The 24,986-nt window shown below is 44.0% G+C and overlaps 1 protein-coding gene and 1 long non-coding RNA gene across 3 annotated transcripts in view; one reads left to right on the top strand and one right to left on the bottom strand.

The window, feature by feature from the left end:
• Nucleotides 1-657: 657 nt before the first annotated feature.
• On the top strand, nucleotides 658-4,098 carry LOC142047008 (uncharacterized). The gene is made up of 2 exons (XR_012656172.1): nucleotides 658-799; nucleotides 2,653-4,098. It is a non-coding gene; the product is annotated as an uncharacterized LOC142047008 (long non-coding RNA).
• Nucleotides 4,099-7,327: 3,229 nt separating this feature from the next.
• Nucleotides 7,328-24,986, bottom strand: part of WDR91 (WD repeat domain 91) — a 26,311-nt gene continuing 8,652 nt past the window's right edge. Inside the window, exons 4-15 of one of the 2 annotated variants that reach the window (XM_032788604.2) lie at nucleotides 23,781-23,863; nucleotides 22,074-22,213; nucleotides 19,386-19,563; nucleotides 18,966-19,124; nucleotides 16,774-16,973; nucleotides 16,254-16,404; nucleotides 14,050-14,144; nucleotides 12,977-13,145; nucleotides 11,891-11,999; nucleotides 10,162-10,274; nucleotides 8,535-8,732; nucleotides 7,328-7,884 (exon numbers count right to left, since the gene is read on the bottom strand). In XM_032788604.2, the coding sequence (XP_032644495.1) occupies nucleotides 7,720-7,884; nucleotides 8,535-8,732; nucleotides 10,162-10,274; nucleotides 11,891-11,999; nucleotides 12,977-13,145; nucleotides 14,050-14,144; nucleotides 16,254-16,404; nucleotides 16,774-16,973; nucleotides 18,966-19,124; nucleotides 19,386-19,563; nucleotides 22,074-22,213; nucleotides 23,781-23,863 (1,760 nt within the window). In that variant the 3' untranslated portion in view covers nucleotides 7,328-7,719. The remainder of the gene's footprint in view (nucleotides 7,885-8,534; nucleotides 8,733-10,161; nucleotides 10,275-11,890; nucleotides 12,000-12,976; nucleotides 13,146-14,049; nucleotides 14,145-16,253; nucleotides 16,405-16,773; nucleotides 16,974-18,965; nucleotides 19,125-19,385; nucleotides 19,564-22,073; nucleotides 22,214-23,780; nucleotides 23,864-24,986) is intronic. The other variant, XM_075067399.1, reaches the window with a different exon arrangement.

The raw sequence follows: 24,986 nt of genomic DNA, 5'->3' as shown, positions 1-24,986 counted from the left end.
GAGCAGCAGAGAATCCTGTGGCACCTTATAGACTAACAGACGTTTTGGAGCATGAGCTTTCGGGGGTGAATACCCACTTCATCAGATGGGGTATTCACCCACGAAAGCTCATGATCCAAAACGTCTGTTAGTCTATAAGGTGCCACAGGATTCTCTGCTGCTTTTACAGATTCAGACTAACACGGCTACCCCTCTGATACTTGACAGGACAGGAGAGGGCTCTATCCACCTTCTCCAGCAGGGACCTGCCCCGAGCCCCAGGGCTACAAGAACGGGCCTCAACGATCCCTGCCCCCAACGGCCCACTTTCCACTGCAACGGAGTAATTAAAGAGACACTCTCCTATTTCCCCAGCAGCACATGTGACTTCACCCGCCCCTCTGAGGCTTTTATCACAAGATTCCTTCTTGCTACTAGCAAACCCTGGGACAGATTCTGCCACATCTAAAAAGCCATTCCCCAGTAGAAACAGTGCAAAATTGTATACCACTGCTGTGACAGTCAGTTCAGCCTGCAAATCACCAGTTTCCATGTGTACCTTAACTAAAGGTGCAAGGACTTCGTAACCTCCCCGCAATTTTAATTCTGCCATTTTTCCTGGTAACAAATCCTTCTCACCCATCAGGTCCCTCCTGAATACAGAAATTTCTGCATGTGTGTAAGGGTGTAACTAGTTCTATGAACACTGTAATTTCTTTAACTGGTACATATCAAACCAACACTTTAGCTGTCAGTGGTCCTGCCAGCAGATGTCAGAAAATATCAGACGTGGACGGACACACATACTACACTTACACAGGTGTGTCTATAATTTCAGCTAATTCAAACTAAGAGCAACATTCTTATAACATCTCTCTGCATGAATGCCCAAGGGTGCTTACTAAAAGGAACAGTTTCATCCTGAAAGCCAGAGGAGAAGCTGTTCAGATGGAAGCTGGACTCTGGCCAGTCAAGATGTTTTAGGTTAAGGTGATCCTCTTGAGATGAAAGTTTTTGAGGGGGAGGGGAAGTTTAAAGTCCTGATTTTTCTTCCACTGAAGTTAAATAAGAGCTCTGGACTTCAGTGAAAGTTGATCAGGCCCTTTACTGTCAGAACAGTTGGCTGGTTTAGGAAAAAGAATAGGTGGGTAGCTTATTGTTGCAGAAGAGAGGAAAAGTTGAGGTTTTGCTTTTAAGACAGTAAAACAATAGGTAGGAATGAATATGAAGAACTGTTAAAAGAGCAGGTGCTACCTTTAAAAAGTTCTCCACAACAAAAGGAACCTCTCTATGCAAACGGTTATTCTTATCTAACCACATGGGGAATGGAGGGGTTTGGGTTCATCTTGTTTCTAAATTCTCGGGTTTATTTTGGGATTCTTGCATATGAATTGCATGCAGTGTAAGAACTGTCCTCTCTGGCTCGAGGCGACAGGTGTGCTATAGTGACGTGAACCCACAGCTGATGAATTCTAGAATGTGTAGCGGGTAATAATAAACCTGATGTGATCACACTCCAGACTGGAGCAAACACCCCGTAGAAGACTGGGGAGTTCACAAAATGTATAAGCACCTTCCTAACATCAAGCAGTGAACTGAGCTTGTGGCTAAAGGCTGAGAGTTATGAAGTCCACAGACTTTGCCTCCCATAGACTTCCTAGAGGTCAGATTTTGATGCCCTTGTGCAAACTGAACAGAACATTATCCCATGAGTAATCCCATTGATTGCAGTGAGATTACTCCAATTGAACAGCAGCTTCCTTAACAAGCAAAAGTAACTAGATTCCGTTTTCGCATTCTTTGCAACATTTAAAAAATCATGACTTTTTAAATTGCAACTTGGAATTTCCTGATTTGATCAAAGGATCTGAGAGGGCAGTGGGAACTTTTGATTGCTCAGCCCTTTTGAAGAGCAGGCCATTAAGGTGCTTTGTCACTAATTGAAGAGCCTGATTTTAGGTTGACAATCTTGGCGTGTGTATGTGTTTGGGATACAGATCATGTCACACTACCTATACTTAGCCACTGATCCCTCTCTAAATAAAGAACCGTTTGGCCTCAGTTATCTAAGTGTATGTGTGGATAATGAAGGGTTGATATGATTCCATGATAATATCTTATATCATACAACCCATAAACTCTTAAACTCCTGTGTAACTTTACTTATGTGAGTATTGCCATTGAATTATATGGGGCTACTCACCTGAATAAAATTACACACTTGCTTTTATTTACAGAATTAGAGCCACAAAACCCACTTCATTACATAACCGATCAACTCCTTAATTGACTTAAAAACTGCACAATCTTCCCTCTTTTATGTTCTCTGTACCTTTCAAACACATTCCTTGTAGGAGAATAATACAATTAATCACATCAAAAAATTTCATGTAACCTCTTTTGTGCCTGTGAGGTGCCCTTATCTGTGCTTCACATGAACACTGAAAATGACACATTTTATGTGCCTCTGATCTTCAAAACTGAGTGATATTGTTAAAAACTGAGTGCGCATTTTAAAATGTTAACTGAAAATAAAATGTAAAAGGAGATTGTTTCTATTGAATGATATGAACCCAGCCCCATTTGGATTTATCTTGTTAATTTCGTCTAGTGCCTCATGTTTGAATGACAATGGTTTTTTTTATTGTTTATATCTCCTTTTGTGTACTTCAGGTGTTACAGTTCTCAGCTCTCTGTCCCAGACTCAACTGCAAAGAATTAATTGGAAACTAATTTTATTATTTCATGGATCTTGCTGTGCAGCCAAAAACATTTAGAAACCTGAAACTCTCTCCCTATGAAATGTGAAGAAGCTGCATGAAGCAGTTTGGTCTAATTAAAAAATATCTCCAACATTTATTCTCTTCAGCATCACCAACAAAATCCCACTCTGCAGAAGCAAATACTTTTTCTTCATTAACAGTGATAAGGAATCTGCAGATATTTTAGCTGAATCTCTCATTCTGTACGGTTGACCAGCCAGAAGGCTGAGCAGATTGATTCTCATGTATTGGGACAAACAGTTTGCAGTGTAAGAGTAACAGAGACAAAATATGAAGGTCCACGTTCAAAAACATAATATAGATAGGAAGCACCTACAGGACCAGTCACTCTGGCCTGACCACAGTGGCTTGAGCAAACAGGTAACTCATTATTCTAGTCCTGCAAACACATACATCATTGCATGCAGTGTTGTTATAGCCATGTTGGTTCCAGAAAGCCAAGATGGGTGAGATATCTTTTATCAGACCAACTTCTGGTGGTGAGAGACAAGGTTTTGAGCTTTCTCTTTTCAAGCTGGTTAGCTGCATAAGCTTGAAAGATTGTCTCTCACCACCAGACATTGGTCTGATAAAAGATATCCACCCATGTTGGTTCTCTAACACATATACCAGTAACTTAACTCCTGAGTTTTCCTATTTGTGTGTGTGTTTCTAGGCTCTGGCCCTAAGTTTGCAAGAATCAGAGATTTGTTGATGTATGAAAGACAGACCTGTTTTGACAAACACACAAATATATCTAATATTGCATTAATAAGAGAATGGTGAATATAAGAGAGCTAATCCAATGGGCAGACCATTTAACTCTGGGTTGTCTTACAACATTCTACTCCCATTGAGGGGACAAGTGATTTTGGATGGGCAAACAACATATCATTTGGGTGTTCTTTTCATTGTCATCAGTCATTGTGGTAAAGGGAAGGAGAGTAGATTTTATGGTTGGAAGTGGCAAATTTTCATGATAGTTTTGCAAGGCTGCCTTGGGTGTTCCTAGACTGACACCTGGCTGGCTATAGTTACAGTAATTCCTCTTTTGTAATGGGGTATCAAGTGCAACTGCTTGCTCTTCACTAAGTATTTTGAGTTCATTTATCTAAAAACACATCACTTCTAACTGGACTGTAAGTAGCCATAGATGTATGATACCTGCTATAAAACTGTTCCCAAACCTGATTTATTGGAGTGGGATCACTGGTAACAGTACCATCCTCGACAATGATAGATGGAGCAGCAGGAATCTACTCAATCTCTCCTGAGTATCCAAGCCAGCAGCTTACTATTTTTGTCAGCCCATTCATAATCTTTCAGCTTAGCTCTAAATAAAATACATTGCACAGAATGGATATTGGTCAGGCCAAATTCTTGTTTCCTAGTGCTCTGAGTTTCAGATGTTTTAGGAGAGCAATCTGTAAATACTGTTTGATTTCTAAGACAGCCTGCTTGGGAACTAGAAGCTTGGGAGATTTTCAAAAGACACAAATAGGAGTTAGACACCCAATTCCTAGAAAAAATTGAATGGCTGTTTGTGCCTAACTGCTGACATTTGTAGCTTTTGGAAATCTCTTCATTTCGTGTTTCTTTAATACCTATTGGGAAAAACAAACAAACAAGTGCTTGTCCCCTAACTAGCTCATGAAAAGCTTCGTGTTCCATTCCACGACTTGTAATATCCCTTGTATTAATGTGAATACATTCCCTAATTTGAGCATGAGCAAGTAATAGAAACAGCCTTGATGTAAGGAGACAGCTAGATCACTTTTTCCAATCTTGAGGAAATAGAGTCAGCATCACTAAATCCTGTAATTAGTAAAAGAGGAGAGAGGATCAAAAACAAACTGCATCTAAAACTCTAAAGAAAATTATAGGGCAAAAAATAAGCAAAAAATGTTACCCAAGACCATGTATTAAGATGGAAGACAGCATGCAGCATGACAGTTCTGGGGTTTTGCTACAGTCAGATCTCTACTAACCCCAGCTCTTTAATCAAAGATTGAAGAGTTTTAAATCCTCTTTATGACCAAGCTCAGTAAGGAAGCCTACCCTTCTTTTGGTACCCGCCTTATCCCCTACCTTCCGAATCATCCTTTTGTTTCCTAATATGGTGAGCATTACCACTTCCTGGACGCAACCTGTTTGCTTCCCAATATTTGGAGGCTACGTTTCCCTGGACCCTACCTATTTGATTCCTTATATGGTGTGTTTTGAAGCCCTGTTTTACTCGCAGCAGATAGGGTAACTGAATAGCCTAACTCACAGTAAGGCCCCAAATTAGGGAACTTGTGGCTTAATTTATGAGAGGACGCTACTCCTGAGGTAATACTTGTATTGCCCTTTTTCCTGTTAGACAGACACCCCTCCCCGCCCATGCAGCTAAGGGTCGTCTTGCTTCCAAGCCAGGGTTTCTGCAGAGAATTATGAAGGCAGGCTCTTATGCCTAGATCCTGCCTTCAGCTCCCTGTAGGCCAGATCCAGTGCTAAGACCCCCTTTATTCCCGCACCCACAGTCACCAAGAAAAATAAAACAAAACACGCAAGTCTAAGCCTAATACATTAAGAAACTGATTACAGGTAATATCTTACCCTCTGAGATATTCCAATAAACTTCTTTCCTCAGACTAGACTCTTTCCTAATCTGGGCCCAATCCTATCCCCTAGTACAGTCCTTGTTAGTTCCAGCAGGCATCTTTGGTAGAAAGCAGGGGGGTTCTCATGACTGGAGGCCCCCCATTTGTTCTGTTTCACACCTTTTATAGCTTTGGCACAAGACAGGAATCTTTTGTCTCTCTAGGTCCTCACCCCTCCTTCTAAATGGAAAAGTACCAGAATTAAGATGCATTCCAGTATCATGTGACATGGTCACGTCTTGTGAGACTTCGTTCTTCATTACCCGCAGGCTGGCCCACACATACACAGGAAGGCTTGCACATAAATCATAGAATATCGGGGTTGGAAGGGACCTCAGGAGGTCATCTAGTCCAACCCCCTGCTCAAAGCAGGACCAATCCCAAAGTAAATCATCCCAGCCAGGAATCTGTCAAGCCTGAGCTTAGACACTTCTAAGGAAGGAGATTCCACCACCTCCCCTAGTAACCCATTCCAGTGCTTCACCACCCTTCTAGTGAAAAAGTTTTTCCTAATATCCAACCTATACCTCTCCCACTGCATCTTGAGACCATTACTCCTTGTTCTGTCATCTGCCACCACTGAGAATAGCTGAGCTCCATTCTCTTTGGAATCTCCCTTCAGGGAGTTGAAGACTGCTGTCAAATCCCCCCTCATTCTTCTCTTCTGCAGACTCAGTAAGCCTAGTTCCCTCAGCCTCTCCCCATGTCATGTGCCCCAGCCCCCTACTGGACTTTTTTTGTTGCCCTCTACTGGACTCTTTCCAATTTTTTCCACATCTTTCTTGTAGTGTGGGGCCCAAAACTGGACACAGTATTCCAGATGCGGACTCACCAATGTTGAATAGAGGAGAATGATCACATCCCTCAATCTGCTGGCAATGCCCCTACTTATACAGCCCAAAATGCCATTATTCTTCTTGGCAATAAGGCCACAATGTCGACTCATCCAGCTTCTCATCCACTGTAACCCCTAGGTTCTTTTCTGCAGAACTGCTGCCTAGCCCCTTGGTCCCTAGTCTGTAGCAGTGCATGGGATTCTTCTGTCCTAAGTGCAGGACTCTGCACTTGTCCTTGTTGAACCTCATCAGATTTCTTTTGCCCCAATTCTCTAATTTGTCTAGGTCCCTTTGTATGCTATCCCTACCCTCTAGGGTATCTACCACTCCTCCCAGTTTAGCATCATCTGCAAACTTGCTGAGGATGCAATCCATGCCATCCTGCAGATCATTAATGAAGATATTGAACAAAACTGGCCCCAGGACCAACCCTTGGGACACTCAGCTTGATACCGGCTGCCAATTAGACATGGAGCCATTGATCACTTCCCATTGAGCCCGATGATCTAGCCAGCTTTCTATCAACCTTACAGTCCATTCATCCAGCCCACACTACTTTAACTTGCTGGCAAGAATATGGTGGGAGACCGTATCAAAAGCTTTGCTAAAGTCAAGGAATAACACATCCACTGCTTTCCCCTCATCCACAGCACCAGTTATCTCATCACAGAAAGCAATTAAGCTAGTCAGGCATGACTTGCCCTTGGTGAATCCATGCTGACTGTTCCTGATCACTTTCTTCTCCTCTAAGTGCTTCAAAATCGATTCCTTGAGGACCTTCTCCATAAATAAACCTATTTACAACCAATTGCTTTAGTCAATGGGAGCCATCAAGATTCTAAGCCACCATCAATGGCCCACACTTTGCATAATTACAATAGAACCTCAGAGTTACACTTCATATTTCTAGCTTCAGATACAATAATGATACATACATACAAATAGGAGGAATATATTCAATAGGTTATAACCTGTGTTTTGATACAAGAGACCTTTTGCATAAGGCATATTCCAGTTATGTCAGTCATATTCATAAGCATATTTCCATAAAACATATGGAGTGCAACATCACAGTATGACTATTGCAGCAATAAGTACACAAGTTAAATGCAAGGGAACAGTTTATTTTAAGAAAAAAAGATTACATACAGAATACTGTGAGTTTCACGCAGGTATTTTCAGCTGGAGCCATTGTGTTAAAATGCAATTCAGCATTCAGCTTACATTTGCATGTAACCACCACCTGCCCTACCCCAACCACTTAAAGCCAAGTGGTGCTTGAGGCTCTGCAGCTGCCAAAACAGGTCATCTTAAGAGTGTCAGTTCTTCAGTGCAGCCGTTGTTCCCGTAGCTGCAGGTTCCTATCTGCAGTGGTTTGCTGTCTGTAAAAAAGTTTTGGTCCAGGTAATTCACCTTCTTCTCTTCCATGTAGTTTGTTCCCCTATGGTTAACACTGGATTTCATAATACATCTGGTTCTTTCCTATCAGTGCTGCTCAGTTTAAGGTTTCTGAGCAAGTAAGGTTGTTAGTTTGATCTTCCCATCCATTGAGGCAGTGAGGCAAGTTCCACAATCCATGGCTGTGCACCAGTCCACGGTGACCACTGGGGCTCTGTGTCCTCCCAGGGAGAGGCAGCTCTCCAGGATCTTCTCGTCACTGTTCAGCTGCAACAGGGGTTGGGAAGACAGATCATAAGAACTTATCAGAGCAGGTTTTTTCAGCAGAAGCAGCTTGCTCAAATGGGAATCTAAAGCCTGACATAACCTAGGAGCCCCAATAGGCCCATGTCCTTCAGTTGTGTTAGGGACAAGTTTGGGCTTTAGATAGCAGATATGTGGAGAGAAAAGGTCATTTTTCTTCCTTATCGCACTTTAAAGAGGCACCCAGTAAAAGAAAATTCATACTAGATCCAGCAAAGCACGCACAGAGCACATCAGGTAGAGCAAAAGGGCAAAATTAGCCAGCAAAATGCAACTTTGGTTGTGACTTTGGCACTAAGCTACTCTGGGCCTGTAGAAGTCTGTATCCCATCCAGCACAGATCGGATTCTTCCTAGGCATTTAGGGAATGGGAGAACTGCTTCAGATAGGGCTTTTGTACCAAAACAATCTACCTGCTGTGCACCACTGTTAGTGTGTATGCACCACAACATCAGACTTACCAGTGAGCCCAGCCTGAGCTACAAGTTGGTGGTGGCCCTTTACTGGCTCAAAGCACTAACGGATTCTTGCAAAAGGCTGCATTTCAGCCTCCAGATAAGGAAGCTTGTTTGTATCTGTTCCAACATCCCCCCCACTGTTTTTCATACCCTTACCTTGTAGATGATGCCCCCAGTGGAGGAACAGGTCAGCATGTAGTTTCCCTCTGAGTCAAAAGCAAAGAGCCTTCCTCGCGGGACCTGGACTTGCTTATATCCACTGTACCCTGAGAGCACGAAGGGGCCCGTGGCATCCATGGGAAGGACGTACTCAGACACTTTTGAGCCACTTTTGTGAATATTCCACTGAATAAACTAGGACAGCAAAAGGGGATAAAAGTCTCCAGTGAAATAGATTCATGCTAGAGGTATCACAGAGTTCAGTACTATTCATAGAGTTTAAATCATAATGTTTCTTTCTGGTCTTAATCTGATCTGCATAACACAGCCCATAGAATCTGATCCAGTCAATCCCTTTATCAAGCCCCTAATTTCTGGCCGAGCTGGAGTAGATCTTGTAAAGCAACACCCAAGTGATGGGGAATCCACCCCATCCCTAGGGTAAGTTGTCTCAATAGGTAATTGCCATCACTGGAACCTGCCTCTTCCCCGGGCCATGCTGCCACAATGGAGATCCATGCAGATGCTCCAAGTGGAGCCCTTCATTATACAACAGAGGTAGCTGCTGGCAGGGTGCTCTCTGCAGAGGCCCCTGGCTCTGGAACTCGCCCCGCATTGGTCAGGCACCCCGCCAATGCGTTGCCCTTCAGGGCATGTTACAAGGCTTATCTTGATGAAGGCTCTTGGGCAGGGGAACGCTGCTTCAGGCCTGAGTTTGAGGCACGGTCCATTTCCTCTTAGTTTTAGGTTAAACCACCCATTGCTGTTCTATGGTCTAGGCTGTTGCTGGCCTCCATTTATGGCTATTAGTGGATTTAAATAATGGTCGGATGCACTCAGTTTATGATGGCACCTTAGGCCTGGGCAGCCAATATCTTTAGTCTCATAAATCCAAATACAGCAAATAAGCCACTTCCCAGCTTCAGGTCTCCCCTGGGTTAGTCACCCTAAGAGCCACCCGACTTGCTTGAATATTTAACATATACAGTGAAAGGAAGATGGGGTTTGGCTGGTTCTCTTAGCAGCACAGCAGTAGGCATCAGCGCTTGTCCATCATTGACAGTCTCAATTAAAGGAGTATTCCAAGGGGGGCTGGAGGGGGGACAGGCGCTCTCCATGCTGGGGAAGACATTCAGGTTTAGTGTAGGAAGGTACTGAAATCAGATTTTAAGATCCTTGGGACAAGGACTGTGTTATACCTCTTTACAGTGCCTGGCACATGGAATGCATTCAATACACAGTGGGGTGAACAACTCTTCACCCACCTCTTCTATCCAGTTGATCAACTACTCCCTCCTCAAACCACTCATCACTACCTCCTTATTATAATACTTGCATCACAGTGCTTGCACCCACCAGGAACTGCTCCCAGTGTGCATCAGAAGTAAGCATTCCCCCCTTGAACCTCTGTCTCCCTTGTGGATTGGCCTGCCTGCCAAGATAGAGAAACGGCCCCAGGGATGGAATTGTCAATACACAATAAAGGGCCCGTCCACTCTAGCTGTGCAGGAAGGAGCAGTAGGCAGTACAAATACAACACAGCTGATGAGCAGTGTGGTGTCACTACCACACCAGTCTAGGATCTTGCTACCTTCTCCTCGCTGTGAGGTCGCACAGAGCCTACCTTCCCATCTTCTCCTATGCTGTAAACTGTGTTTTCATCATAGCTGAATTCGACAGAGTAGACCTCCCCATCATGCGCCGTCCAGCTCAGAGCACACTCATGCTGCTGCATATCTGAGGGGAGAGCAGTCACTGAACAGTCACTATGCACAGAGGTGGGAAAACAGAGAAAGGGCTCTTAAAACTGAAGGCAGGGTGTCTTGTGCCTTCCCTCTGCCCACCATGCAGTCCCCCATTCTCCAGCCATGCCAATTTCCCTTCCACCCACCCCACCTCCAGGATCCCTCACGTGTATTGTTCTTCTATTATCCACAAAGGCCCAGTATCCAAGCACACTTCCTCTGGCTTTACAGGGCTGTACACCCATTGCTCAGAGCATCATCAGATGAAGGGAGAGGCTAATTCTAAAAAAAACATTTCTTTGGGAGAGGCTGCCAATGGCAGCCCAATGGCTTCTCTGAGCAATCCCATCCAGCAGTGCAACATGCCAGGACAGACTACCCCCCAGAGTGTTATTTAGGAAAACAGGATAGCATTTTTCCCGGCAATCTTCTTAAGCAGAAAGACACTAGGTTCTAGCACAGAATGTAGTGGTCTTAAATGGCTCCCTTCAGCTAGAGGAAGATTCTGCCCTGGGGCGTGGAGGGGAAGTGGAACACATAGAAAGCTAGAACTACACCTCTATCCCGATATAACACGAATTCAGATATAACGCGGTAAAGCAGCGATCCTGGGGTGGGGGTGGGGGTGGGGTTGTGCACACCAGCGGATCAAATCTAGTTCAATATAAGGCAGTTAAGATATTTTGGCTCCCGAGGACAGCGTTATATTGAGGTAGAGGTGTACCTCTTGTGGAGGGGTGAGGCGCAATGAGGAAAGCTGTGGAGAAGGCTGCAGCCTACTGTAACAGCCCACCTGGCTGTCTACACAAATCTGTCACTAGATCAAGGACACTTGAGAGAATCAGATGCAATTTTGCCTTCCTTTTTAACCTCCAAACTCATTTGGACAGGGAAGGAAGACTCTGCGTGCCAACGGCCTGACGCAGAGCCACACTGAGCCAGAGAACAAGTGAGCTCCCTCAGAGAGACCACAGTGTGTTCAGAAGACAATGGCACTCTGTCCTTTTAAGCAGTCATTTCTGTCTTTCTAGGATCTCCATTTCTGCCTAGCATTAGCATGGTCTCTCATCACATCAGTCTGAAGGCTTTGCAAGGAAAGTGCAAGTGCAATATTGATAGAAGACAGAACACTGAGCAGGGTGGGAGACTTCCATTCACAGGAACAGGCTAAAGCATACAGAGAGAATGAGCTGGGAACAGCTGACAGAAAGGGGAGAGAACAGCTCGGCTGGCAGTCCTCATCTTTGGACCAGATGGTCATGCCCTACTCCAGAGCCTGGGCTCACACCAATGTGATTTTGGTGCTGTGTTAGGGGTAACTGCACTGCTTGAAGTGCCACTCTCCAGATGAGAGATTAATCTGAGCTTCCTCCAGTTTTTAGGGGCAGAAGGATTCTATGGCATTTCAAGGAACATGCAACTTCCCCCACTAAAAACTGGTTCCAATAAATCATGCTTGCCCTGAGCAACAGCTCCCAGACAAGGGGCTGTCACATCTGCCTTTAGTCATGGCACTATCCAGGTGTACCTCATTGCGCTGAGGAGTACTCTGGGGACAGTTCAGCTAGGAAAGGCTGGAGAAAGTTGTCATCTGAGACCCCTGCTTACCAAAGAGACGAATTATTCCATCTGCTGCTCCAGTGACCAACAGGTTGCCATTGTGGTTAAAGGCTGTGCAGTTTGTGGCAATGGGCTCTGGTTCAAGAGAAAACTGGAGCTAAAAGTTAAAGTCACCATTAGTGGATTTCATTCTGTGCTTATGTCCTTACAAACCTCTTCCATGGGGCAGATACTACTCAGGTATCAAGTTTGTTTAGCCAGACTTCAGAGTGACAGCCCTCCCTCCACAATCTGGAATCCCACCCCCTCACTTTCACCCTACCTTTGCACCCCATGACCGCCTCTAACTGCACCCCAGGATGGTAGCTGCATTTCGTCAGGACATGTTAGTTGACAGAACCAACTGTTCAGCTTGGCTGAGTCAGAGCTTTCTTGGTCATGGCTCCAAGACTGTGGAACCAACTTCTGCCAGTTATTAGACAGAGTCTGAGCATAGCCTGCTCAGACTGGTCACAGGGGCAGAATGACAGGGCCCATGACTCCCCTTTGAGTCTTACTCTTCCACATAAAAAGTTAGGAAGCAGATAAGCCAAGAGAGCTATATCTCCTCTGGGAAGCTTCCCTTACATAAGTACGTCAATAAAAGCACCCAGATGCTACAGCACTTTAGATAAAAAGGAATGATTCATTGTATGTCGATCCCTTTATGTTTAGCCTGATGACCAACACAACCAGCAAAGGCTGTGGCATTGAGCATTCACAAGACTGTGGTTTGCTGAGTTACCTCAGCATCAGTGCTAAGTGGAGAACATGAACCTCGAACATGACCCTCACACGCTAACCAGGCAGCACAGGGGGTGGCAGGAGCAACCTGACTCTGATTGGGACAATGGAGGCTGAGGAAAGCAACATTCAACCATATAAGCCCTCGCAAGGGCTGAGGAAAAGAAGAAAACAAGGGGCTAGGGTATTCTGAAGGAACCCTCAAAAAAATAAGCCTGGTTACCCACCCAGTTGTGGTTTTATTTGGGAAGTGGAGGAGAGTGAGATTGCTAATTAAAGAGGGGGCTAGGAGAAAAAATGCTTCCTTGTTCTTAGTGAGCAGATTCAAGGAGTGAAGACATGAGACAATACCTGCTGCTTCATGGTTTTAGTGTCCCACAGAAGCAGCTTCCCTGGAACTTGGTTCATGCCTCTCCCTCCAGTATCAGTGGCTGCGAGGTCCAGCTGGGTGATCAGACTTGGTGCTGCAGCGGAACAGACAAAGGAGGCACCACTTGGGCTGCACGCAAGTGAGAGGATCCTGAAATACACAGCACTCACTGTCAGCTTGGTCCCTCTGGATAAGAAACCCAGAGAGGGAGCCTGGAGTGAGCACCATTCCTAGCTCTCCCCATCACCCAGGCAGAAATCCCCCCGAGAAAGGCTGCTTTGGGCAAGACCTTCAGAGCAGCAGCAGCAGCCAGCCATGCAGGGTTAGGACCTATGTGTCTCACGACAACCTGACATGGCAACTACACCATGCCCCCAACCCAAGACAATTCTTGCTGCTAGCAAAAACGATCTGTGCTGAGGAGCTTTGGTGCTGCTAGCCAGAATGCACACACATTAACATGCCTTCTGCACCACCTGCTCACCCACTGGAGAAGGGGGTTATTTCTGTGTTGAGACAGAACTTGATGTGTATAAAGAACATAATTTAGAGTGCTGTGCATTAGTCATGGCAGCATGGGGTGGCTACCAGGAATAGTACTAGTTAAAGGCAATTTACACTGGACTAATTCAAAGTAGCACAAAAGATGTTGGACTTCTCAATTTAGGGATATTAAAGCCCACTAATACACTCGGGATTACAATAAGTGTCCTGCTTGTCTGCTGCTAGACTAGACCACAAGCAGAGTTGATTTGTCACTTCAATGCTGTGTCCATCTTCCTGGCAGACATCTATGTGATGGCTCTGAGACTTAATAAGCATCCTGAAAAAATTCTACAGAGGACTAGAAGTAGGTTGCTATCAAGAAGTAGTGTGCAATGAATCAATCATCATCAACAATTCCTGTTACACAAGGCCATTGTTTCACACAGGACCAGACAGACTGTCTTCGGAAATGGGGGCTGGGTAACAGAGTCATACGAATGCAGGAGAAACTTTGAAAGCCCATCTACTCTTCCACACACAGAGGAATGCAAGAGCGTTTCAGGGTTACCTGGGCATGTCTTCATCGATGTTAATTTCACAGAGATTCTTCTTTGCTTCGGTGTCATAGAGACGAACGGTCCCAACCCCACTGCCCAGCAACAGCTTGAAACCAAGAGGGAGAAAGACAGAAAGTAAGGAACAGAGGATGACAACTCTGTCCCTCAGCCACCACACCACATAGGAATCCAGCAGAAAGTATCCTATCCCCTTGTGGTTGTCCACACGGGACTGGCTATATTCCAAAGGAGAATACTCTTAGAAAGCCCCTAAAGCATGGTGTCAGTGAGAGGGGTAAGTTTGTGGCCACTTTGGAAACAGGACTAGGTTAGGACCCTGGGGAGGAACAAGTCATCTTCCAGAAACAGGATATACACTGCAGGGTGGAGTGTGGGGAGGAAGAAGAAATTGTGTCAGATTAAGATTAGAAATCTGGCATAAAGGAAAAACGGTCATGGAGCCAACAGAACAAGTATTCATCCTTCTTGGCAGAGAGCTAGGGAGACAGGGATGTCTCCTTTTGTTCAGGGGAAATACAAGTATCAATTGAAATGAGCCAAGTATATATACATCAGCAATATTAATGCATCTGTCCCTCCTTTTATTAAGAAAAAACAACAATCTTCTCATGCCGCTGAATCCCACTGGACGTCAACCCATTACTTTTAAAAATCCTCAGACCACAGTATCAGTTGGGGAATAAGCAGGAGACACTTCTAAGCGAGAAAGATTGCATTTGCATGAAAAGTCTCAGTAACAACACAAGAAATGAAACACCCAAACAGCAGAACTAGCTTTAATTGGACAGCATTTCAGACCTAGCAGCGAGACATTAGCCACTCTTTAATATGAACAAACTTTCCTCTATCACAGGACCATTTCCCAACCACTTTGCCCAACTGGGATGATGTAAAATCCCATTACTGTGTCCCATAGAATCACAGACAATAAAAATTACTCAGGTAAATGGACTGCACAGAAATTAAGCCTTGTCCTATTATCCAGTAGGATAAGGAGTAGTGCTCTTCACTTCCACAGGGCCTTTCTTCTGAAAGTCTCAAACCACTTAATGAAAATTAAATAAGCTTTAGCATCCCTGTGAAAAAGCTGTTATCCACCCAACTCTGGAAAGGGGATAACTGAATTGGCCAAGGCCACACAGCAAGTCAGGAAACAGGAGCCAGCACCCCAACTTCCAGTCCTTTGGTCCACCTACTAAATCAGGCAGCATTGAATTTCTGCTCAGTTGTTCCAGATATACTCCCACTCTTCCCTCTGTTTCAGCTCCTAGAGGTTTCTGATCTTCATCCCCTAAATTTACAACTCCCGTCCACTGTCATAGATTCCAAGACCAGAAGGGACATTTGTGATCATCTCCTCTGACCTCCTATACAAAAAACTCAGGCCAGGGAACTGCCCCAAAATAATTCCTAGAGCAGATCTTTTAGGAGAACATCCAGTCTTGATTTAAAAACTGTCAGTGATGGAGAATTCACCTTGGTAAATTCTTCCAATGGTTAGTTACTCTCAGCATTAAAAATGTACACCACATTTCCAGTCTGAATTGGTTCATATTATACCTTTCACTGGTACATTGAAGAGCCCATTATTAAATGTTCCCCCCTCCCCATGATTACAGTCCACAAGTACCTACAAGTTACCCTTTAAACCTTCTCTTTGAGTCTATTTAGCTTAATGAAGAGCACAATCACTATAAAGCATGTTTTCTAAAGATTCTAATAATTCTCGTGGCTCTTCTCTGAGCCCGCTCCAATTTATCAACATCCTTCTTGAATCGTCAGCACCAGAATGGGACACAATATTCCAGCTGTGGTTACACCAGTGCCAGATACAGAGGTAAAAACAACCTCTTTACTCCTCCTTGAGATTCTCCTGTTTATGTACCGCAGCATCGCATTAACCCTTTTGGTCACAGTGTTACACTCAGAGCTCACGTTCAGCTGAATATACCAAAAGCCTCAAATCTTTTTCAGAGTCACTGCTTCCAAGGATAGAGTCCCCAATCCTGTAAGTATGGCCTACAATCTTTGTTCCTCCATGTATACGTTGACATGTGACATTATCCAGATTTTATTTTAATTTCAGTTAGCATGGATACCACACAATATACAGCAGAATACGTCCATGGATGCGTAACCCCTATTTGTTAGGGTTCAGTAGCAACTCTAGTACACAAGCAGATGTGCTACTCACCAGCCTGTCCCGTTTGGTTGCCCATTCTAAAGAGAGCAGAGGAGATTTGGAAATAGACGAAGCTTTGGTCTGCATCATGGGATTAAAAGACCACACCTTGATGACCCCGTCTACGTCCAAGCTGGCCACCCTCCGCCCAGAGCAATCCACCCTATGCACAGAAGAAAACATCAACGAGCATTGTCCTTCCTATGCTCATGGTTAGAAATGCCTCCCTCTAAACATAGTTCAACAGTCTTCCTTTGCTAGAGCGACATGCACCAATTTAACTGAAGGTGCTGAGATACCAGGTGCAGTACAAGAATGAACAGAATTTCAAAGCGTAATGCCCTTTAATGACACCCTCCTGTTCTCCCATGGATTTCATTTGCCTGTGCATCACTGGCATTCCCCCAGGAACAAAGGCACTGACACTATACCAGCCTCCTCGAAACGCTACCTTTGAAGTAGCTCCTATACCCCATCCCAAGGAGCTGATGATCCAGTCACACCTCCACTGCATGAAAAGCGCCCCCACTACCTGCAGTGCATGATGGAGGAGTGGTGCTCTCCATATTCTTCCTGGCTCAGAACAATGAACGGCTGCTCCTGTCTGACACCTCCAGCCTCTGTGCTGAATGCGGAAGCTTTGGTGAGGGTTTCTGATTGCTCAGTATGCAGCTCAGGTGAGGTTTCTGCCTCCATAGCACCAGTCTCAGTCTTTTTCTCCACATTCTGCCCCTAAAGCAAGGAAAGAACCCTATATAAAATACATCCAGGGAGCAGTACTGGGTCAAGTGACTCACATCCATCCTGACAAACTAGAGAACCATGGAGCTGCGCTACTAGAGGCATAATTGCTGGTCAGTAGCTAAAATCCTTTTGCAAGAACTAGAAGATTCTTTTGGACAGAACAGCATTATTAGAGTCACAGCATGTGACTCTGGTGCTTTTCTACAACTGCCCTTGAGAAAGGAGAATATCACATGGCATGTGTCAGGGAGCTTTTACAAAAAGGGCTTGGAGTTCTAGTTTTAAACTGATATTTTTCTAGTGAAAGCCTGTCAAAGTTGCAGATTAACCAGACAAGTTTCTGAAGGTTTCAAACACCCATGCAGATACGTTACCTCATGTTCCTTTTCACGCCCAGTTCTGCCCGGCTCAATTTTTATTAGTTACCCAGATCATGGTTATATTTGGATTTATTATTGTATGCAGGTTCTAATCAAGATTGCAACCCCCCGATGGAAACGCATGGGCACAATACAGACACTTAAAGCCAAAGAGCCTATAATCTAAGCTGACAAGACAGAGAGAGGGCAGGAGAAAGAATATTACGCCCATTTTACAGACAGGGAACGGAAGCACAGCGATTAAATAATCCACCTATATTCACGCAATAAGTCTGTGGCAGTCAGGAACTGAACAAAAAGTATCCAGAGTCCAACAAGGCCCCGCCTCCTCACATGACAAGAGATGGAAAGCAGCAGAGCTGGAGATACCTGGAGACAGCATCTTGTTACAATATTATCTGGAGAGGTCAAGATATTCAAAAGTGTAATTGGGGATTTTTTTGCATTTATACTATTGGCCTGCTTTGGGCAACAGGAGAGAATCAAATCCCATCTGGAGTCCTGTGGTTGCAAAGAGCTTGTGAAACAAAAGCCTCAGAATGTCACCCTCATTCACGTTAGCTAGTTTGGAAGGGAACACCACTGAATGCCTGTGAAAAAACACAGCATCAGCTTTCCTTTGTATCCAAGCGCATCAAGAACACATTATACCTAAAGCAACCAGCTTCCTGAGAGCGAAACAAAGCCAGGGAAAATAGGAAGGCCAGAGAAAACTTGTTGAGAAGCCAGCGGAGGTGCACCCAGTACTGCCAGGTTCGCATTGCGATCTGGATGATCTGGCAGTGCCACCTTGCTCAATGAAGTGCCACCTGGAAGGGCTGATAAGCACCGCTGTCCCTACCATGTCTTCATAAGGGCCCTCAAGTCAGGCTCTCAGAGATAAGCAAATACAAAGCTGCTGTCATGCCCCTTTCACAGTGGGGTTCGCACCAATAACACAAGGCTGTTTTATGTGGCACTACTGACCTACAGGTTTTCTAAAGCCTAAAATGTAGCTTTTCACTGAGTGGCTCCTGTTCTGCAACCTGTACAAAAGACGTTGCTAACTCTTACAGGTAAGGCCTCAAGCCTCTGCATTTCTTCCCAGGAAAACCTGTCAAACTGTTCTCCACAGCCCAGGCTGTTACAGTGAAGAAAGCGTTGTCACTGGAATCAGAGCTGCTAGCTTCTCTGGGACAGCACCCCTTTTTAAAGATGAGGATTTAAATTCTGGCTGACAGCTGGCCACCAGCTTGTACTGAAGTCTTGTCACTAGGTATCACTGCTGAGAAAGTGAGATCAGAACTAAAAATCATGCATTTGAAGATGCAGAGCGGAGGCCCACTGAAGATGGTGGGGACAGGGGAAGAGGGAGGGGACAGAGGAGACAACTCTTCTAACTCCTGCTTTACACCCAGATCCTTCCTCTATTCTGCTAGGAATCTGCAGAAATATTCTAAGAATGGGAAAAGAGTAACCGATTAGCTAGAATAACTGACCTTTCATAAAGCTGAGCAGCATTAGAACATCAGGCTAGAGATTTTACAAAAAACATGCATCTGCCTTACTAAGTTCCACTGCACTGTACAATGCCAAGGCCACCTGTGATATCTCCAAATACCTGGGAAGTTACTTTTGATAAAAGCTCCTTTCTTTCCTTCCCATGATCCTGCAGACGCCTCTGACGCTGTGGTACTGAGCTAGACTCACTTGCTGGCTGCCCAGGGAAGTGACTCTTTACATCCTTGCAGCCTGCTGCCACCTCCTTTCCTTTGGTGCTCTGAAAGGCAAAGAGAAGATCTGTAAAACCTGAGCCCTGTTAATGACTGTGCCAGACCTTTGAACAAAAAGCAAAACATAAGGCAAAATACTAGCTGCTCTCACACCAACGCAGCACTGCCATTCAGTCCCGGGATCCAGAGGAGAACAAGACAGTAGGAGGGGTTTTCCAGATTCAAGGATAAGCCAATAGCAGAGGTGGCACAGGTTAGCTCCTTGACTATTCAAGCATCATCTTACAATGAACCCACTGGAGAATTACCTGATGGTTTGATGGTTCTTTCTTCCCTAACAATATCCCACCAGCCTGCGTTGGGGAGAGTCCAGTTGTCAGAGCTGATCTAGAAGGGCCCTTCTTACCCTGAGAGAGCAGAGAGGATAGGAAGCCCCCTCGAGATTGAAGGGAGTGTGCGGTGCTCCTCTGGCTGCGTGTCATATCACTGGTTTAAAAAAAAAAAAATAAGAGACACCTGAAAGGGGTGTAACCAGAGCACCAACCTGGACAGAGATCTAATAACCAAGTAATGAGGACTACATTCCTTCTAGTTTCCAAAACACAGAGATTCGTTCCCCAGCGACTGAACCACCCTGTGCTAAAATCAAGTTTTAAAAACAAAAACACTCACTGTGTCAACACTCTCAGCCCATGGGAATTCATTTAGAATTCAGCCAACAAACTAAAGCTGCCTTTCAAAGACCCTGGGAGGCACTGTGCCCATGTCAGGCTTTTATGGAGGTGTTTTCAGGGCTGGGGGAACCTTTAAGAAGATTCCAATCAGGTACTTAAGAGAGACTCTTGGAAACACTAAGGCTAAAGTTTTCAGAAGTGCCCACTAATCTTGGATTCCCAATGTGAGACATCAGTGGGCCTTCCCAGCAGTGCTGAGCACCCCCAATTTCAACTGACTTCATCAGCACTTACTGATGTTCAGCAGTTCTGAAACGTAAGCCTCAAATCAGGCACCAAAAAAAATATTGAAGTTTAGGCCTCAGTGTTCCAAAGCATCTCCACTCCCATACACCCACCTGCCACAGACACAGCATTAAAAGAGGAAGTCAAAGATGATAGCTGTTGTACCATTTCCAAGTGTCTGACTTCAAGAACCCATACCCGTAACAGTGTTTATAGTTAATGACACAATACTTCCATTCCAGCCATTTCAACTCATTCAGTTGCAGGCTGCAATTTCCATGGTTGGTCTGTATATTTGTTTTAGAGGAAAGAGTGACCAAAATCACTTTAGTCATTTGAGTTGTGCAGACAATAAAAGCCAGGGATGCTGTCACTTTTTCCTTATACAGATACACAAAAGCAACTTTGGGAAAATATTTTTCCTTTTTTGCCCCTCTCTGTTCCTTAAATACAGCTGAACTTTAAAACTTTCCATGCGGCTCAGTACTCAACGCATCAATCCCTGGATAAAAGTCTATGGCTTGTGTTATACAGGATGACAAACTACAGGATTATAATGATCTCCTATTATGGCCTCAAAATCTATTAACTTGATAAGCTCAAAAATGAAGCTCTAAGCAGTTGAAAGCTCCTTTTCTGTGCATGCACACAAAAACTACACAGCTTTGTTTAGATCATTGCCAGCAGCATTAAGGATTCGCTCAACTCTGCAGTGCCTCAACTCAAATAAAATAGACAAAGGGAAAGTCCAAGTCCCAGTAATATTAATAAATAGCTCTCGTGGCCACATTCATGTTCCTAGGACAATCTTGTAAAATGTAAACACGCAAACTGAATTAAAGTTTAAAGATTTGGCCTCACAAAAAAAATAAGAGTTTAATTCAATACACATCAGTCAGCTAGACAATCTTGCATCATCACTTGCATAGCCATAATTTCCACTAGGGCTTACTGGTTTCAGACTGGGCAACAGGCACACACTTTAAAATAACATTTCTGGAGCCAGTTCATTGGTCTGATGGTTCTGAATGTCACTCTGCAGTGCGGAAGAGAGCCTTTTGCTCATGTGAGCAAGTGCTGCAAGAACTGTAAGGCAGCGAGGTCACCCCCTTGCAACGGGGAAGTGTCTTAAGAACACAAGAACAGCCATATTGGGTCACACTAAAGGTCCATCTAGCCCAGTATCCGGTCTTCCAACTGTGGCCAATCCCAGGTGACCCAGAGGGAATGAACAGAACAAGTAATTGTCAAGTGATCCATCCTCTGAGGCCTATTCCCAGCTTTTGACAACAGAAGCTAGGGACAACATCTCTGTCCATCTTGGCCATTAGTCATTAATGGACCTATCCTCAAAGACCTTATCTAGTTCTTTTTTGAATCCTATTATAGTCTTGGCCTTCACAACATCCTCTGGCAATGAATTCCACAGGTTGACTGTGCGTTGTGTGAAGAAATGCTTCCTTTTGTTTGTTTTAAACCTGCTGCCTATTAATTTCATTGGGTCACCCCTAGTTCTTGTGTTATGAGAAGAAGAAAAAAAACCCACTACTTCTCACTCAACAGCAACCTAAGTCACTTAGGAACAGCATTCATATTATAAGCAGCTGTCAAAGGGTGTCCCCCGCTAGCAGAATAGGTAGATGTGAGGCAGAAACTCCACCCCTCAGAGACTACAGTCATGGTCCAAAAAGTATAGTTTCACTGAGGTAAGATGTGGTTTTGGACCGTGACTACAGAAAAGTCATTTTTATAATTTAAGGGCAGAATGGCTGCTGGCATGGGAATATCAGAGCTCTGACAGGAATACAGAATAATGGGCCCCCACCAAACGGGAAGAACAGGAGAGACAATCCATTGCATCCAATTCATTTCTGAGAGATGAAATCCTACCCAAGTGGGATTCTATATGAAATCTCATCATTCCACACACTAAGTGCAGAAAGGAGGGAAAGGGCTCTCATCACAGCACCAAAGCACAAACAAAAGTTTAAGAGGCTGTCATCCCCTGCAGCTACCTGACCCTAGCGAGACACTCACAGCTCAGAGTCTCCCAATCGATCCATGTTGGACACATAAGCAGGCAGTCTGTGGTGAACAACTGACTCCTCCTCCTCCTGCTGCTGCTGCTGCAGCTCCTCTTTCTTCATTCGGTAGGTCTCAGCCTGCAAGGCAAAGAGCTACAACAAGGGAACAGAGCGGAGTTAGTTGAGGTTTCACTGGATTCCCCTCCATGTCAATGACAAGCAACATCAACACCATGTGCCATTTCTCAGCCCAGCAGCGTTAGTCTAATAACTCTAGTAGGTTGTGGGAAAAAAGAGGAGTTGTTCTGACTGGCTCAATATTGAATAATTATTCAGAGCAGCAGAGAGCAATCAATGGTTTGTGCACATGAAATCACTGCCAGCTAAAACCCCTCACTTTTCTCCACAAACAGCTATTCTAGTGTCGCTTTTCCCTCTGCTAGCAAGCGCTATGAAAGCAAACTAGCTAGAGTCAGCCAGTACTTCATGAGGCTTCTGGTTTTTCAGGTCGAAGAGGGACATAGATAAGAATCATATTTAATGTCTCACCTATTAGTAACATCCTAAGTGACTGAAAATGAAGGGATCTTAGGAGTCTAGTTTTCTTATCATATTGTTCACTTATCGTACTTCACTCAGCTTCGACAGTGAAATCAGAGTGATCCAGATTCACTTCTTGTTCCTCATAAATTTCAAAGGAAAGCTGCCATTTATTCACAAAAAATGCAAATCCATGCTTAAAAAAAAATAAAATAATTTAAGCTGTCCCCTTTCTAATTTGAATATCCCAAGCCAGAAAGTGGGGGGAGGGGAGGAATATGGTTTTACTAAGTACAATTTGACAGTTGACACTACTTCAATCTACAAACAAAGCCAAGTAACATGGCAAGGATAAAAGACAGCTTCAGTTTGGCTGACAAAAGAAGTGCAAGATAGTATGAATTTTTAGACATCACAATGGAAAAACACTTCTATTACTCCCTGCACATGCACTAGCCATCTTCATAGATTCCTAACAGTAAAGGTTTTCAGCCCTTGTACTGTGCACAGAGACAGGCCTTCCTTTCCCCAGTAAAGGCAGATAAACAGCAGTGTCAAAAATGACAATATTTGGCATTCTTCGGAAACTTAAGACAAGCAAACAATACAGTAGATCAGCTTCCAGTAAAACAGGATATGCATATCAGGAAGTGGAACATCTGATCATAAAGCTTTTGTAAGGCAGAAGGTAAAGTTTGAAGCTTAAACTCCTAGTGTTCCTTTAAAAACTAGTTTTATTTAGCACATTTGGGGAACTAGACTACACTAAAATCTTGCAACACAAGAAAGGTTTAACTTAAGGTGTGATTTTAAATCAGTTTAGCCGAACTGGGGCAAAAGGCTATGTAGACACTTACTTCAGTTTTGCTTAAATTGACTGGGAACAGGTTTAAGCTAACCCAAAATAAGACATTCTTAAGCCAAAATAACAGTACTCACATAAGGGCTTGCAATGGTTTAACAAAACTAATGTTTAAAAAAAATGAAAACTGGAGCAACTTTCTCAGATAGTCAAAGCCTGAATAAATCTTTTGAAAGCCAGAAACTTGTCAACAAGAAGCAAAGTTAAACTGAAGCAACTGCAAAACAAAAGCAGCAAGAGTCCATTAACCCACCTCAAAATAATACATTTATGTCTCTGATTTTGGCATCCTGTTAAATACACACACACCCCTCTGACCTTTTGACGCAAAATATCATTTTCTTCTTGTACGAGAGCGCTCCTCTGACATTCGGCATCAAAGTTCAAGATTACTGGGACAGGTAAGGAAAGTTAAAGAGAAACCCAAGACAACAGTATTTGCACATCCCATTTAGCTAAGACATTTCCACATAAGTTAATGCACAGAACTCGTGTGGGTTTTGCCTGATAGGCAAGTGGTAGACAGAGCAAGTGTGCTAGTCCTTACAGCAAACATAGGTAAAATCATGGACTGTTAATGGGCTTGTGGCCTATTCAACTACACCTACTTTGTACTTCTGCAAAATGTACTTCTCTGTCTGGGGATCTGCAAGTGTTTTTAAAAAAAACTGAAGAATTAATCCCACAAAACCTAAGCAAAGTAGTAGTATTATTATTCCCATTTTTTGATGGGAAATGGAGAGCCACTGAGGTTAAGTGACTTTCACTGGCTCAAACGAGTGTATGGCAGAGCTAGAAAAAGAAGCCAGCTCTTCCAACTCTGGCACAAGGCAAACCTTCTCATCACTCTATGAAGGGGGATTGGGACTGCAGCTTGTGAACTGTGTTTACCTTCTCTCCCATGATGCTTAGTTTTTCTAGAAAATATAGCGAGGCTGTGCCTAGACCAAGATCCAATAGGCATTCCTAGCTTCGTTATGGACAAAGACCAACTCTTTGCACAACTATTCATTTGTTCAGGGTCTTAATTCCAGGCACACAGGCCCTAACATCTTGTAGGAGTTTCAGTGGTTTCTTTCCAGACTGAGGGCGTCTCCTGGAACAGTTTAAAGAGCTGTTTTCCAAAACCAAAGCTGGTCTTGATTTAAATGTGGATATTTGCTTGGAATAGTCTTAAAATGATGGCCAAGAGTTGTTTTTAATAGAACCTCTCAGTCCTGCTGCCTCTTCTCCATCCCCTCACAAAACTGTTATGCGAACAGACACACTGTTAATATAAAAAAAAGAACAGGAGTACTTGTGGCACCTTCGAGATTAACAAATTTATTTGAGCATAAGCTTTCGTGGGCTAAAACAAACTTCATCGGATGCATGTAGTGGAAAATACAGTAGGAAGATTATATATAAGATCGCTCCCAAAGATAAGCTGCTGAGAGAATGCCTGAGGCAGCAGCAGACATGGGAGGAAGACCAAGCAGAAGAAGTGCCATGGCAAGACAAGGCAAGATTAAAAAAAAAAAAAAA

Source organism: Chelonoidis abingdonii, chromosome 1, assembly GCF_003597395.2.
Source record: "Chelonoidis abingdonii isolate Lonesome George chromosome 1, CheloAbing_2.0, whole genome shotgun sequence".
Classification (NCBI taxonomy): domain Eukaryota; kingdom Metazoa; phylum Chordata; order Testudines; family Testudinidae; genus Chelonoidis; species Chelonoidis abingdonii.
The sequence above is the reverse complement of the archived record's forward strand: the minus strand, read 5'-3'. Positions and strand labels throughout refer to the sequence as shown.